The sequence below is a fragment of the Microcebus murinus genome, chromosome 26, assembly GCF_040939455.1.
Source record: "Microcebus murinus isolate Inina chromosome 26, M.murinus_Inina_mat1.0, whole genome shotgun sequence".
NCBI lineage: Eukaryota > Metazoa > Chordata > Mammalia > Primates > Cheirogaleidae > Microcebus > Microcebus murinus.
The window spans coordinates 17,431,792-17,446,672 of record NC_134129.1 but is presented as its reverse complement, the minus strand read 5'-3'; the positions used below and the strand labels follow the sequence as shown (position 1 = coordinate 17,446,672).

The 14,881-nt window shown below is 40.9% G+C and overlaps 1 protein-coding gene across 7 annotated transcripts in view; it reads right to left on the bottom strand.

Moving 5' to 3' along the window:
• The window catches only part of FRYL (FRY like transcription coactivator), a 234,853-nt gene that overhangs the window by 67,797 nt on the left and 152,175 nt on the right, over positions 1-14,881 (bottom strand). For all 7 annotated transcript variants that reach the window (XR_012915093.1, XM_075997948.1, XM_075997951.1 and 4 more), the window contains 8 exons: positions 13,428-13,602; positions 11,307-11,431; positions 9,428-9,485; positions 7,628-7,719; positions 4,808-4,980; positions 3,082-3,242; positions 1,796-1,906; positions 686-840 (listed from right to left, as the gene is read on the bottom strand). Coding sequence is in view for 6 of the 7 variants with exons in the window: in XM_075997948.1 (XP_075854063.1) it covers positions 686-840; positions 1,796-1,906; positions 3,082-3,242; positions 4,808-4,980; positions 7,628-7,719; positions 9,428-9,485; positions 11,307-11,431; positions 13,428-13,602 (1,050 nt within the window). In the remaining variant the exon portion in view is untranslated. The remainder of the gene's footprint in view (positions 1-685; positions 841-1,795; positions 1,907-3,081; positions 3,243-4,807; positions 4,981-7,627; positions 7,720-9,427; positions 9,486-11,306; positions 11,432-13,427; positions 13,603-14,881) is intronic.

Genomic DNA, 14,881 nt, shown 5'->3' with positions numbered 1-14,881 from the left:
TTCTTAACAGATTGTCAGTGCAGAAACCTTAGTATGTCTGAATTCAACAGGAAACCCTTTATTTTTTTGAGACAGAGTCTGACTGTGCTGCCCAGGCTCGAGTGCCGTGGCGTCAGCCTAGCTCACAGCAACCTCCAACTCCTGGGCTCAAGCGATCCTCCTGCCTCAGCCTCCAGAGTAGCTGGGACTACAGGCATGCGCCACCACGCCCTGCTAATTTTTTTTTCTATGTATTTTTAGTTGACCAATTAATTTCTTTCTATTTTTAGTAGAGACAGGGTCTCACTCTTGCTCAGGCTGGTCCCGAACTCCTGACCTCGAGTGATCCTCCTGCCTCGGCCTCCCAGAATGCTAGGATTACAGGCATGAGCCACCACTCCTGGCCAAGGAAACCCTTTCTTTTTCTTTTCTTTTTTTTTTTTTTTTGAGACAGAGTCTCGCTCTGTCACCCAGGCTAGAGTGAGTGCCGTGGTGTCAGCCTCGCTCACAGCAACCTCAAACTCCTGGGCTCCAGCGATCCTCCTGCCTCAGCCTCCCGAGTAGCTGGGACTACAGGCATGCGCCACCACGCCCGGCTGATTTTTTCTATGTATGTAAATAGAAAGAAACCCTTTCTTAGAAACAAAAACAGAAGCATAGAAGGAGAACACCTCCCTAAGATAGAAAAGACGCATCCCCAGGGTACCTGTTCTGGAACACGTTAGCAATGGCTTTAAAGCAGCCGGCGGCCACCCTCCTGGAGCCCGTGTAGCACCGGTCCACGGCCCAGTACAGGAGGTTGCTCTGATCCGGGTTCAGCTCCAGCAGGAGCGTGACTGCCTCGCAGCCCAGCTGATGAACCTGCACCGAGATTGCAGACCGCCCGGGAGAGACAAAGTTATGCACCACCTGTTTCCCTACATTGTTTTACTCAAGTACTATACTGCATGCACGCACATGATCGACAGATGCAGCCTCCTTCTGTTCGCCTCCTTCCTAGGCCATTCAACCAGCAGAAAAAAAATAAAATAAAATAACACGGATGAATTATCCTTGGCCTCTTGTTTTTTTTTTCTCCACCAGACTCTTTAGAATGATTCTCTCTGCCAACAGAGCCCAGAAGGCAGCCGATGAATATGAATAGTGATTAAGTGCTTTCAGAGAAATCAGTTATTAACCTCCCTAATTATTTTTTGTCAAGCTTTATTCTTGTTTTCGATAACCCAACAGAAAAATTATTCGGAGGGGGGAAAATAAATGTAAGTCTTATTTTAAATCATGAAGTCTGCATGTGTACAGTATGATAGTAAAAAGGGCAAGAAAGAATGATTCATTGGAAGGGGTCAAAAAAAAAAAAAGAAATTAAACGTAGCAAATAACATTTTTGCCACAGAGCTCAATATATTCTATATTAATATATATATATATATTTTAATTATAAATATTTGTCTTTTCTTTTTTTTTTTGGAGATGCTAATAAGGCAGAGATTCTTTTTTTTTTTTTTCTTTGCCGGTATTTAGCCTTGGATGGAGTTTGCTATGTTAATACTTTATCTATTGACTCAGAACCCTAAGTTCTAAGGAGGAATATATACACACTGCTGTATTCACCCTATGCTATAAAAGTGAAATTAAAATTATTCAAATGAGTAGCGAGAATTAGAACTTTAATTTTACATAACAGGCTTTTTTGCATGTAATTCCAACCTATTTTATTAAAAAAAGAAGATTTCTTTTCAGTGGGCCACACATTAAATCCAAATGCTGCAGTGGCAATCAATGGATTATGAGCTTTTAAAGAAACTGTCCTAATTACCTTTTTGTCCAGAGAGTCCAAGATGTTATCCAGCCACTTGTACAAATAGCCATCGGACGACAGTCCCACATTATCTGCAACAGGGCCACAACAGAGTACAGCGGACATAGCCTTCGAACGACAATATTAGGGTTACATTTAAAACGTTTAAGAGGTTACAGTGTTGGCTGCTTAATGAGAAGAGGCAGTATATTTTCACGCATGCGGATCTAGCCATAATACATGGATGTTTCTAGTTGCAAAGGAAAGTACCATAATAATTATTAAAACTAAGAAATTTATTGTAAGTAAGTATCACGCATGATTTACCAAATTAGACATGAAGCTTGAATGGTACTGGAAGAGAAGATAAAAAAGACCAAGAGAAAGTACTTAAGTAGGAATAAAAGTAGGTATTTCTTTGAGCCAATCCTCAGTTCTTTAAGAAAATGGCGATCAAATGTTGGTAGATTCTGTAATTTTATTTTTTTTTTTGAGATAGAGTCTCACTCTGTTCCCCAGGCTAGAGTGAGTGCCATGGTGTCAGCCTAGCTCACAGCAACCTCCAACTCCTGGGCTCAAGCGATCCTCCTGCCTCAGCCTCCCAAGTAGCTGGGACTACAGGCAGGCACCACCATGCCCGGCTAATGTTTTTTCCATATATTTTTAGTTGGGCAATTAATCTCTTTCTACTTTTAGTAGAGACGGGGTCTCCCTCTTGCTCAGGCTGGTTTCGAACTCTTGACCTTGAGCGATCCTCCCGCCTTGGCCTCCCAGAGTGCTAGGATCACAGGCGTGCGCCACCGTGCCCAGCCTGTAATTTTAAATAAACTTATGATTTAAGTGTTTGAAAATGATAGACAAATATATATATATATATTTATATATATATATATATAAATATATATATATAAAATATATATATATATTTTAATACTCTCAGGTTCTCTGAAGAAATTCTTATCCTGGTTATAATACCGGTTGCAGAGAAACATAAAAATATTTAGCTCTGCTCTTTTTTTTAATCTTTTTTTTTAAATTCTCTTATTTATCAGGTGTCAGGAGGGTGGGTGGGGGGAGGAGGGGAGGGGTGTATACAACCACAACGAGTAAGATGTGCAATGTTTGGGGGATGGACACGCTTGAAGCTCTGACTTGAGGGGGGAGGGGGGCATGGGCAATATATGTAACCTTAACACTTGTAACCCCAAAATACGCTAAAATAACTAAAATAGCCAAATAAATCCAATAAATATGTTAAACCAAAAAAAAAAAAAAAGAGAGAAAGAAATCAGCTAAGTCAATACCTTTAATGCACAGTATTGATGTCTATTAATTTGCATATTTCTGTCACTGTATCGGTCCAAGGGTGTAAACATGATGCTAAAAGGGCCCGCCCAGTGACTGAACAGCATGAACAGGCTGTGACGAAGGCTCTGTTGAGGGAAAATACTTCTTCTCTGGTGCACTGCAAATAAAAACAAAACAAAACGAAATGGTAGAAAAAAAATTCACTTCCATTTCTTTTTACATTAACATGCATGCCAGCTTATTTGTTCTTGAATACATGATGCTGTAAAAAAGAATGCGGAAGTTTTCATTTGCAACTGCCAAAAACCCTCTGCAGTAGCAGACGTCGTTTGCATGTATATACAAGTCGCAGAAAAAAAGTTTGGGGTGCAGGAGACACAGGAGCTGGAAGGCAGGCAGAGGGGTGGGGACAGGAGCCCGCCTGTCCCTGGGCTGTCCCCGGACTGTCCCTGGCTATGGGGTGACCTTGGTTCGCTGCAAAGTGAGGGCTTTGGACTAGATGAGTGCTTTTATTTAGACTTTGCATTTTTTTTTTTTTACCAGGAAAGGTGCCTTTACAAAAAGGAATGTTCCATGGAATCTTGATGCTCGAAACAGGTGAAAGGGGCAGCTCGTCTAAGTGGAAGTGGCACGTGAGAGCTGATGTCCAAAGCCATCCCCCTGCCACCTGCTGACGGCACCTGGGAACCCCAGGGTTCGGAGAACCAGCAGAATTTGAAAACCACTGGTTTTTCAATGCTCCCCAAGGATTTTTTTTTTTCCCATTTTGAAATTCTACTGTACAATTTCTCGACGTGGTTCCTTGTTGAAGAAACTCAACTGTATTACGATAAACCAACGTGGAAGGTGTAGAAAAGTGTTTAGTAGCAGACCAAATCATATCTTCAAATGAGTGAGCTTCTACTCGGTAAATTTAGGGGGAAAAAAGCTCTTTTCCTTTAAATAGCATCGTTTTCCTTCCAAAGATCGAAGCAGGGCTCCCTAACTCGTAACGAACGTACCTCACTAAGTGCTTAAGTGACCCTGTTATAAAACACAACCCATGCTTCTTTAAACATCAACTGTTTGCAAATACCAGTAAAGTAACAATTTTGTCTTGCAGAATGAATATGAAACATTTATATTTACATTGTAATCCAAAGGTTATAGTCACATTTTTGTCTTATACTTGCAAAGAATTTATGACTTTTAAAAATGCAATTGTGTAAACTAATCTTCCTAGCACCTAAACCAGTACTTGCCAATACATTAATAGTACCTGCTCAATAATCAATCAATTACACAAATAATGAATCAATTAATTAAATGAATCAATTAATAGCACTATGTCCTTATTACATTATGTATCTATGGCCTACCCTGTTCTCCCAATACTCAAAAGTATCTTGTTAATTTTATTCTCGGTTATTAATTGGAGCATTACACTTTTAGCTCATTGCATCTAGAATAACCTTATCCAAAGAGCTTATTCCATCGATTTCTTCAGACTTTTGTGTCAATGCCTTGATTATTGCTGAAAACCTGTGCTGACTTGCTTTTTAATTTCCATTCATTCACGCCAATTCAAAGGTAAAACAAACTCCAGAAATCCATGCTACCATGCTATTTTTGCAGCATGTTCACAAACTGCTTTATAAACTTAGATTAGAAAAACTCAGGGGAAGAAAAGCTATGACGGTCCCTTAAATACTAAATAATGCTTTAAGAAGTGGAAAATCATACCTGGAACATTCTGAATGATATTCGCCACTAAGGCACTAAAATGGCATCGGATATCTTTCAGGGTGTCAGAATCTTTTTCATTTTCTGCCTCTAGCAGTTGTCTGGTTAAATCAACATACTCCAATAAAGTGTTGTTGAGGAAATGGGTTTCACTATCAAGGCCACCACTTGCACTGAAAATATCGGAGAAAATAAATGACAGCATGTGACTTTCAATTGTAATTTAAATCAAAACAAATTCCCAGTAATCAAAATCAGAATAATACCTATATAAGCTTTGCATGTTCGTGGGAGTTTGCAACTTAGCATACCAGAATGAAATGAACACGATTTTGACTTACTCAAATATAAAAATAGACGGTGCTTCTTAATCAAGAAACTACTAATGCAAGCTATATTACTCAATGCCACGTCTAACTTTAATCAACTATTCTGAGTGCTAAGTGTTATTATTCCCTGTCAGAAGATACAGATTTTTAAAAAGGATGCATTTGGGAGGAGGAGGATGAGTTTAGAGAGGCAGACAGAGGACAGATCAGTTCTATTCATTGTCATCATAGCCATGCCTATTATTAATAATAACATTAATAATAATTAATATTCAATATTTAGAAAGACTATAAATAACTAGAGGAAAGGTAATTCCATATACTAATATGATGGAATTAGCCTAGCAGCTTTTGAAAGTTATAATCTAAAATCTAAAATTATTTGGGAAACCACAATGAAATAGTGAAGGATTGTTCTGTACTTGTTGGTGTCTTCATTTTTTATTCGGAAAAAAAATTAATAATTAATAGTTATGTTGATATTAATAATGTGTTACTATAATATTAATAACATAACTATGATACTAATAATTAATAACAATCATCATCATCAAATATCCATAAGTTACTTGTTCCCAGAAAGATTCTCTTGGTATTATCAGGGATATAAAAATTTAAGAGAATTCCAGCAAGAATGAGGGAGAATGCTGGATTTCAAATCTTTCTAGACCAATGGAGTTGCCTTAAGAATCTAAGCAGTGAGATTCTCTTTGAAGCAAGGGATTTGTGCTTGGGAACCACTGACTGACAGGGGGGACATTTGGTTCTTGGATTCCTGTCTTATTTCATCGGTCATTAAGCGTGCAGCCAGTACCTACTTTGAATGTTTTTGTGAGAATATAAACAAGTCACTGCAGATGAAGAGGCTTAGTAAACAGTAAGTGCAACTTAAATGATTAGCTATTATTATACACTCAAATCTATTTAGGTCAGCTTTTCCTTGTTATATTTGAAAAGGACTTCTAATGTATATTGTTTTAAAAGAATATTTTTTCTACTAGTTGTGAGTAGCTTTTTTAAATTATATTTTCTTTTTCATTTGTATTTTTCTGTTCTTTCTTCTTTTCCCAGAAGCCATGGCAATGAGTAGCTTTTTAACCTACATTCTAAACCCATGACAAGAGTAAGAAGTTTTCAATGCTACTACAATATATTAAAAATATCAGCATACAAGAAAAGACATGTGTTGAATGAATAAATTTAAGAGCAAAGTTTTTCCTTTATTCCTTCTATGAGTGTTAAAATTCTGGGTCATGGCCTATCAGTGGATGGAAAACTGATTTAGTGGATTGTTACCTGCACCAGGATAAAACATTCCTTCTTTTAACAAATACTCATTGAATATCTACTACAAATCACGCACAAGGAATCCACTGGGTGAACAAAACAAAGACACTTGCTTTCTTGGCATTTAGCACTCATTTTTTTCCTTAACCAAGGAAAGAAAAATATCCATATTTGTGATAACTTTCTATTAATTTCTCTTCAAAGAAAAATATCCTAAAACAAAATATACAACTGTTTTAAAAAATCATTGCTACTCAAAAATGAGTATAGATTTTATAGTTAATTTTAAACATACATTTTTCATTCCCCAAAATAGTACCAAAGATTCTTCACTCACTAAAAAGACATTAAAAGCAAACAAAAAAGAAAAGATTCATAAATGTATTAGAGGTGTTAATTTTTTGCATCAAGCTCCTATGTGTCCATTTTACTTTTCTTAACTTCTAATGTTTTATTTTTGTGGAGGACAGAAAAGAGAATGAGGTTTTCATTTGCTTTTTCATTTGCTTTTCACTTACTAGGAAAGAAAAATAAATGGTTTAAATTCTCTTTGATTAAAGCACTGTTCTGAAAGTACTTGTCAAAAGCATCCAACATGGCCAGGTGCGGTGGCTCACGCCTGTAATCCTAGCACTCTGGGAGGCCAAGATGGGTGGATCGCTCAAGGTCAAGAGTTCGAAATCAGCCTAAGCAAGAGCGAGACCCCATCTCTACTATAAATACAAAGAAATTAATTGACCAACTAAAAATATATATACAAAAAATCAGCCGGGCATGGTGGCGCATGCCTGTAGTCCCAGCTACTCGGGAGGCTGAGGCAGGAGGATTGCTTGAGCCCAGGAGTTTGAGGTTGCTGTGAGCTAGGCTGACGCCACGGCACTCACTCTAGCCTGGGCAACAGAGTGAGACTCTGTCTCAAAAAAAAAAAAAAAATGCATTCAACATTAAACATGAACGGTATTAGGTACACTAAGAAATACTCAGGACAAAAGCTAAAGTAACAATGCTATGCTGTGTGCACAGTTACTCTATTTGTTTGATTATTAATGCTTTTATTCCTTAAGAACTCTTTTTCAGAGAGTGATGCACACAAGTTTTTTGTTGCAAAGGTGCTTTTCAACACTTTTTTTATGCATTTCAGGAGAAGAAAAGATTATGTTCCCTCATCATTCTAGAGTTTTAAAAACCCGAATCCAATACTGACCTGTGACTAATGACACCAGCATCGGCCAGCAGTTCAAATATTCGTACCAGTTGTACTCGTAAAATGTCTCGGCGCCTGCGCCGTTTCATATTCTGTTTGAAAGATAAAAGGACGTTATTTAAAAGCCCTCAAGTAGCCGGGCCCAGTGGCTCACGCCTGTAATCCCAGCACTCCGGGAGGCCAAGGCTGGAGGATCACTCAAGGTCAGGAGTTCGAAACCAGCCTGAGCAAGAGCAAGACCCCGTCTCTATTAAAACAGAAAGAAATTAATAGGCCAACTAATGTATATAGAAAAAATGAGCCGGGCATGGTGGTGCATGCCTGTAGTCCCAGCTACTCGGGAGGCTGAGGCAGGAGGATCGCTTGAGCCCAGGAGTTGTAGGTTGCTGTGAGCTAGGCTGACGCCACGGCACTCACTCTAGCCTGGGCAACAGAGTGAGACCCTGTCTCAAAACAAAACAAAACCAAAAACAAGCCTTCAAGGAAGTTGATACGAAAACTTGCTGGTGTAATTTAGAAAGAATATTTCGGCTCATCAAAATTATCTTGCTTGTGCAGTGTAGACTGGGAGCACTTTGGCAGCTATTTCTTCAAAGGTGTATGTGTGGGCCAGGCACGGTGGCTCATGCCTGTAATCCTAGCAATTTGAGAGGTCAAGGCGGGAGGACTGCTTGAGGCCAGGAGTTCAAGACCAGGCTGGGCAGCATAGCAGACCTCGCCTCTACAAAACATAAAAAAATCATTTGGCCTTGGTGATGCGTGCCTGCCTATTGCTGTAAGTTTTATTGCAAAACACCTACACCCAACTGTTTATGCAGTCTATTTTTTTTTTTTTTGAGACAGAGTCTCACTGTGTTGCTCAGGTTAGAGTGGCATGGTGTCAGCCTAGCTCACAGCAACCTCAGTCTCCTGGGCTCAAGCGATCCTCCTGCCTCAGCCTCCCGAGTAGCTGGGACTACAGGCACGCGCCACCACGCCTGGCTCATTTTTTCTATATATTTTTAGTTGTCCAATTCATTTCTTTCTATTTTTAGTAGAGACGGGGTCTCACTCTTGCTTAGACTGGTTTCGAACTCCTGACCTTGAGCGATCCTCCCACCTCGACCTCCCATAGTGCTAGGATTACAGGCGTGAGCCACCATGCCCAGCCTGTTTATGTGGTCTATGAAACCTTTCATGCTAAAAAGGCAGAGGTGAGTAGCTGTAGCACAGAAAATACAGTCTGCAAAGCTGAAAATGTTGACTATCTGACCATTTACAGAAAAAGCCCACCAACTCCAAACTATCCTGCTCTCACTTAAGCTAAGACAATTTTCATCAGTTTTACGTTATGGACTTGAGTGGGAAAGGGAAGTCTGTGCCTTAAAAAAAAAGTTGATAAATACACCAGCCAATCTCTCACTTCATTTTTAACTTTGGTTATTATATGTAGAATATAGCAGAAAATAAATGTTTAATAGGCCAGGTGCAATGGCTCTCGCCTGTAATCCTAACACTCAAGGAGGCTGAGGAGGAAGGATTGTTTGAGGCCAGGAGTTTGAGACCAGCCTGAGCAAGAGCGAGACCTCATCTCTACTAAAAAGTAGAAAAATTAGCCGGGCATGGTGGTACGTGCCTATAGTTCTAGCTACTCGGGAGGCTGAGGCAGGAGGATCGCTTGAGGCCAGGAGTTGGAGGTTGCTGTGAGCAAGGCCGACGCCAAGGCACTCTAGCCTGGGCCACAGAGTGAGATACTGTCTCAAAAAAAAAAAAAAAAAAAAAACAAAGGTAAACAATAGAAAACTGCAGAACACAGCTTACCTCTGGCCTTCTTTCAAGTGCTTCTTTAATTATGGGATGTAATTCCTCTATTAGTTCCCTAGAAGAAAAATAATATATGTTCTATTAATAGCTAAAAGATATCATGTGACAAATGCAAATATGTAAACATTAATATACTGTGCAAACTGTCAAGTGTTAATCCTAATCCTACTGTTTTAAACATCATTTTTATTGTTTTGGTCATAAAATAACATATTATAGGACATTTGGACGCTAGAAAAAATGGTATAGGCCACTTATTTTAATTTGTAGAGATAAGTACTATCAATATTTTTATTTAATCAGTTTTGCAACCCACATACATTTTACATAGTTGAAACCCTATTATATATAAAATAGTATCCTTTTTCTTAATAGTATCCCAGCACACTTGTACATGCCATTAATTAATTCATAATAGTCTATCATAGGGTAGCATGCCATGATATTCCTAACCATTTATTACTGAATTGTTACAATTTATCCAATTTCTGTTACTGTAAATACTGCCTCAGTGAACAACTTCATACATTTATCACTGTCTTTATTTCTGATTATCTTTTTTTTTTAATTGCCAATTAATTTGTTTCTGTTTTTAGTAGAGACGGGGGTCTCGCTCTTGCTCAGGCTGGTTTTGAACTCCTGACCTTGAGCGATCCGCCCACCCCGGCCTCCCAGAGTGCTAGGATTACATGCCTGAGCCACCGGGCCTGGCCTGATTATCTCTTTAGGATTAATTTTACAGATTAAATTAATGCGTCAAAGGGCAAAAGACTTTATGAAAATGATACATTTTTCTCTATTTATATTTTGATTTTAAATCACAAATGTACCCATGAGAAGATGGGGAAAATTCTTAAAAGCCTAAGAAGAAAATCAAATCCATCCACAATTTTGTCATTTATAGAAAAGCCCTGCTATTTCAAGTATTTGCCTCCATGATTTTTAAGTTGAGATCACTTTTATATCCCATTTTTTCAATTACCACAATAATATATTTATCTGTCATAAAACAGTCTTCCAAAACTTTATTTGTAATGATAAATAACCACGCCTATAGATACATCACAGTTTATTATCCTATTCTCTTGTTGCTCACATTGTCTCGGAGACAAAACACCAAATATCACCTCATATCAATTGAGAAAGTTCTCAAAAGAGATCATTCAGGGCCCAGCAGGCAACAAAGCAAAACCTCAGGCAAAAATTAAGCATTTGCTTCATTTATATCAAAAAAACATCAAATATCAAAACATGACATAAAATGTGTCTATAAATATTTCCTTGAAGCACACTCTGATCCTCTTGCATAATAAGAAGGGGAGAAAAGTGGAGTTTTAAGCACAAGACCAATATTACACATTAACAGAATCACTGTGTAAATGAACCGAGTAGGAAAACAGTACAGATTTATATGACATTTTAACATTTTTATTATATATATATTTGATTTGTCATAGTAATGCTGTGAGGAAAATAGGGTATATCTTAACCAAAATGAGGAAATACAGGCTCAAATAAAGTAAATGACTTGTTAAATGTTACAAGACTAGTTAACTGGTAAAAGTCAACACTAGTATGCAACTGGGCCGGGCGTGGTGGCTCACGCCTGTCATCCTAGCCCTCTGGGAGGCTGAGGCCCGGGGATCGCTCAAGGTCAGGAGTTCGAGACCAGCCTGAGCGAGACCCCGTCTCTACTAAAAAAAAAAAAAAAAAATTGAAAGAAACTAATTGACCAACTAAAAAAACACAACAACAACAACAACAACAAAAAGAGTAGCACGCAACTACCCTAGTAAGTACTCTGCCGGACCCTGCTACATTCTAAGTAGCACATGTATCATGTTAGCGCACAGAGGAAACATGAGAAGGTAATTACCTAAAAGCTCCTGGGTTGGTCCTGCCAAGTCCCAGAACGAGGGACTCCGTGATTTCCATGCTGTCGGAACGCATCATTGGAACGATGTGCTTAAACAAGGATGAAGGGGACGGGATTCCAATAATCTGGAAAGAAAATGTTGCATTTATAGCAGCCACTAAGGACACTGCCACGTCCAGTTAAACAGCTTCAGATTCCAACACTCTTTGGTCAGTGACAAATGGGACAGACGAAACTTTCAAATGAATGGGGCGTCAAAATTCACCCACGGTGTACACAACCTGAAAAGGAAATGATCTGTCTCATGGCTTAATGCAAGGCCATGAACAGAACTAAGGTCTCTCGATTGCTTACAAATACCGTGTTTCCCTCAAAATAAGACAGGGTCTTATATTTAGTTTTCCTCAAGAAGACACCCTAGGGCTCATTTTCAGAGGATGTGCTATTTTTTTTTTAAGTACGGTACAACCATCTCCATTGATTCAAACAGAGTGAAGTCGTCTTCTTCTGGAACATCATCCTCACTCTCCAAACCCTGAATCCCATCCTGAATGTCTTGCGACTCTGTTTCCTTTAGAACCACCGGCCCCGATCTCTCCTGTGGAGCACTAGAGCTCTCATGGGGCAGATGAGAAGGGCTGCTCGTGTTCTTTCCCACTCCGCGACGACACGCATGGGTTGTGCAGATGCGCTGCGCAGCCACGCCCCTCACTAGGGCTTATTTTCATAGCCACGCCCACCACTAGGGCTGATTTCCATAGCCACGCCCACCACTAGGGCTGATTTTTCATAGCCAAACCCACCACTAGGGCTGATTTTCATAGCCACGCCCATCACTAGGGCTGATTTCCATAGCCACGCCCATCACTAGGACTGATTTTCATAGCCAAACCCACCACTAGGGCTGATTTTCATAGCCACGCCCATCACTAGGGCTGATTTTCTGGGTAGAGCTTCTATTGAGCAAATGCTTAGAAATCCTGCTGTGGCTCATTTTATGGGTAGGTCTTATTTTCGGGGAAATACGGTACCATCATATAATAGGCCCACTCCATCATATATTCTATATCTTTAGATCCATGCATATGAATAAAACAAAATTACTTCTAAAATTGTCCTCAGTGTTAAAGTCAGACCCCGGTCTTAAGTTTCCTAAGTTTCCTTGAACCACTGCATAATGTCTTGTGTCACATCATAAAGACTACACAACTGTTCTCATTAAACAGCCTTTGCATCGTTACATGATTTAGGAAAATTCTAGAGAGGCACTTAATTATTTAAACAATTCCTTTTGGGGTTTGAGAAGTGTGAGAACTATAGGAGCCAGAATAAGGGAAAACAGGCACGATGACTTCTTTAAAAACATTCATTACGATGAATTTAATGAGCCTTTATTTTCAATGAAAAACTATAGATGGATTATTGATTCCAAGTACGAATCCATAAAAATAGTGGTGGAATCTCTTTAAGTATTTTCACTTTTTTGGGGTTTTTTTTTTGAGACAGAGTGTCACTCTGTTGCCAGGACTAGAGTGCCGTGGCGTCAGCCTAGCTCACAGCAGCCTCAATCTCCTGGCCTCAAGCGATCCTCCTGCCTCAGCCTCCCGAGTAGCTGGGACTACAGGCATTGCACCACCATGCCCAGCTAATTTTTTTCTCTCTATATATTTTCAGCTGTCCAAGTAATTTCTTTCTATTTTTCAGTAGAGACGGGGGTCTCGCTCTTGCTCAGGCTGGCCTCGACCTCCTGACCTCGAGCGATCCTCCAGCCTCAGCCTCCCGAGTAGCTGGGAGTCCAGGCATGCACCACCACGCCCGGCTCTTTTTTTCCTCTCTCTCTATTTTTAGCTGTCCAAGTAATTTCTTTCTATTTTTCAGTAGAGACGGCGGGGTCTCGCTCTTGCTCAGGCTGGCCTCGACCTCCTGCCCTTGAGCGATCCTCCTGCCTCGGCCTCCCAGAGCGCCAGGATGGCAGGCGCAAGCCTCTCACTGTCAGGGTCAGGGAGTCACACCCTTGTCAAGCAAGCTTTGGGGTTTGCTGCCCGTGAGAAGGCAACGGCGGCACAATGTCCCTTTTCGGGGGGCCCGGGGGAGCCCCAGTGCCCTCGCGGGGCGGCTTACCCTGGCGTCGAGGCCGTAGCCGCTGTCCGGGGTGGAGGCCAGCGTCTCGGGCGGCGAGCAGCGCGCGGAGCCGGCGGGCGGGGCGCAGGCGGCGCTGCAGCACAGCAGCAGGTAGTTGCGCCACAGCGCCAGGTACGCGTCGCCGCCCGCGCTCGCCTTCTTGCCGCACGCCGGGCTGCGGGGCAAGGGGACAGACAGGTGAGCGGGCGCGGCAGGTGTGAGCAAGGGGACAGGTGAGCGGTCGCGGCAAGTGTGAGCAAGGGGACAGGTGAGTGGGCGTGGCAGGTGTGAGCAAGGGGACAGGTGAGCGGGCGGGCAGGTGTGAGCAAGGGGACAGGTGAGCGGGCGGGCAGGTGTGAGCAAGGGGACAGGTGAGCGGGCGGGCAGGTGTGAGCAAGGGGACAGGTGAGCGGGCGCGGCAGGTGTGAGCAAGGGGACAGGTGAGCGGGCGGGCAGGTGTGAGCAAGGGGACAGGTGAGCGGGCGCGGCAGGTGTGAGCAAGGGGGACAGGTGAGCGGGCGGGCAGGTGTGAGCAAGGGGACAGGTGAGCGGGCGCGGCAGGTGTGAGCAAGGGGGACAGGTGAGCGGGCGCGGCAGGTGTGAGCAAGGGGACAGGTGAGCGGGCGCGGCAGGTGTGAGCAAGGGGACAGGTGAGCGGGCGCGGCAGGTGTGAGCAAGGGGACAGGTGAGCGGGCGCGGCAGGTGTGAGCAAGGGGACAGGTGAGTGGGTGCGGCAGGTGTGAGCGAGGGGGACAGGTGAGTGGGCGCGGCAGGTGTGAGCGAGGGGGACAGGTGAGCGGGGACGCCTGTCACAGCTCCGTGTCACAGGCCGGAGCGCAGAAAATGCAATGCACGTACATATATATGTGTGTGTGAAATTATATATATATTACATATGAATATATATGTGAGATGTTAATTTAGATGAAACAAAAAGAACAGACATTTTTATAGCTCGATGTCAGAGGCTAGGAACAGAAAAAATGCAATATATATATATATGAAAAAAATGTATATTACATATAAATATATATGTGAGATGTTAATTTAGATAAAACAAAAATAACAGACATTTTTTATAGCTTGATTTCACAGGCTAAGGATAGAGAAAATAAAATACATATAAAAATATATATAAAATATTAATTTAAATAAAACAAAAATAACAGACATTTTTTATAGCTCGATGTCAGAGGCTAGGAACAGAAAAAATGCAATATATATATGAAAAAATGTATATATTATATATAAATATATATGTAAAATATTAATTTAGATAAAACAAAAATAACAGACTTTTCTTATATAGCTCAATTTCAGAGGCTAAGAACAGAAAAAATAAAATATATATATAAAAATATATGTAATAGATATAGATATATATTTAAATATATATAGCATTAATTTAGATAAAACAAAAATAACAGACGTTTCTTATAGCTCGATTTCAGAGG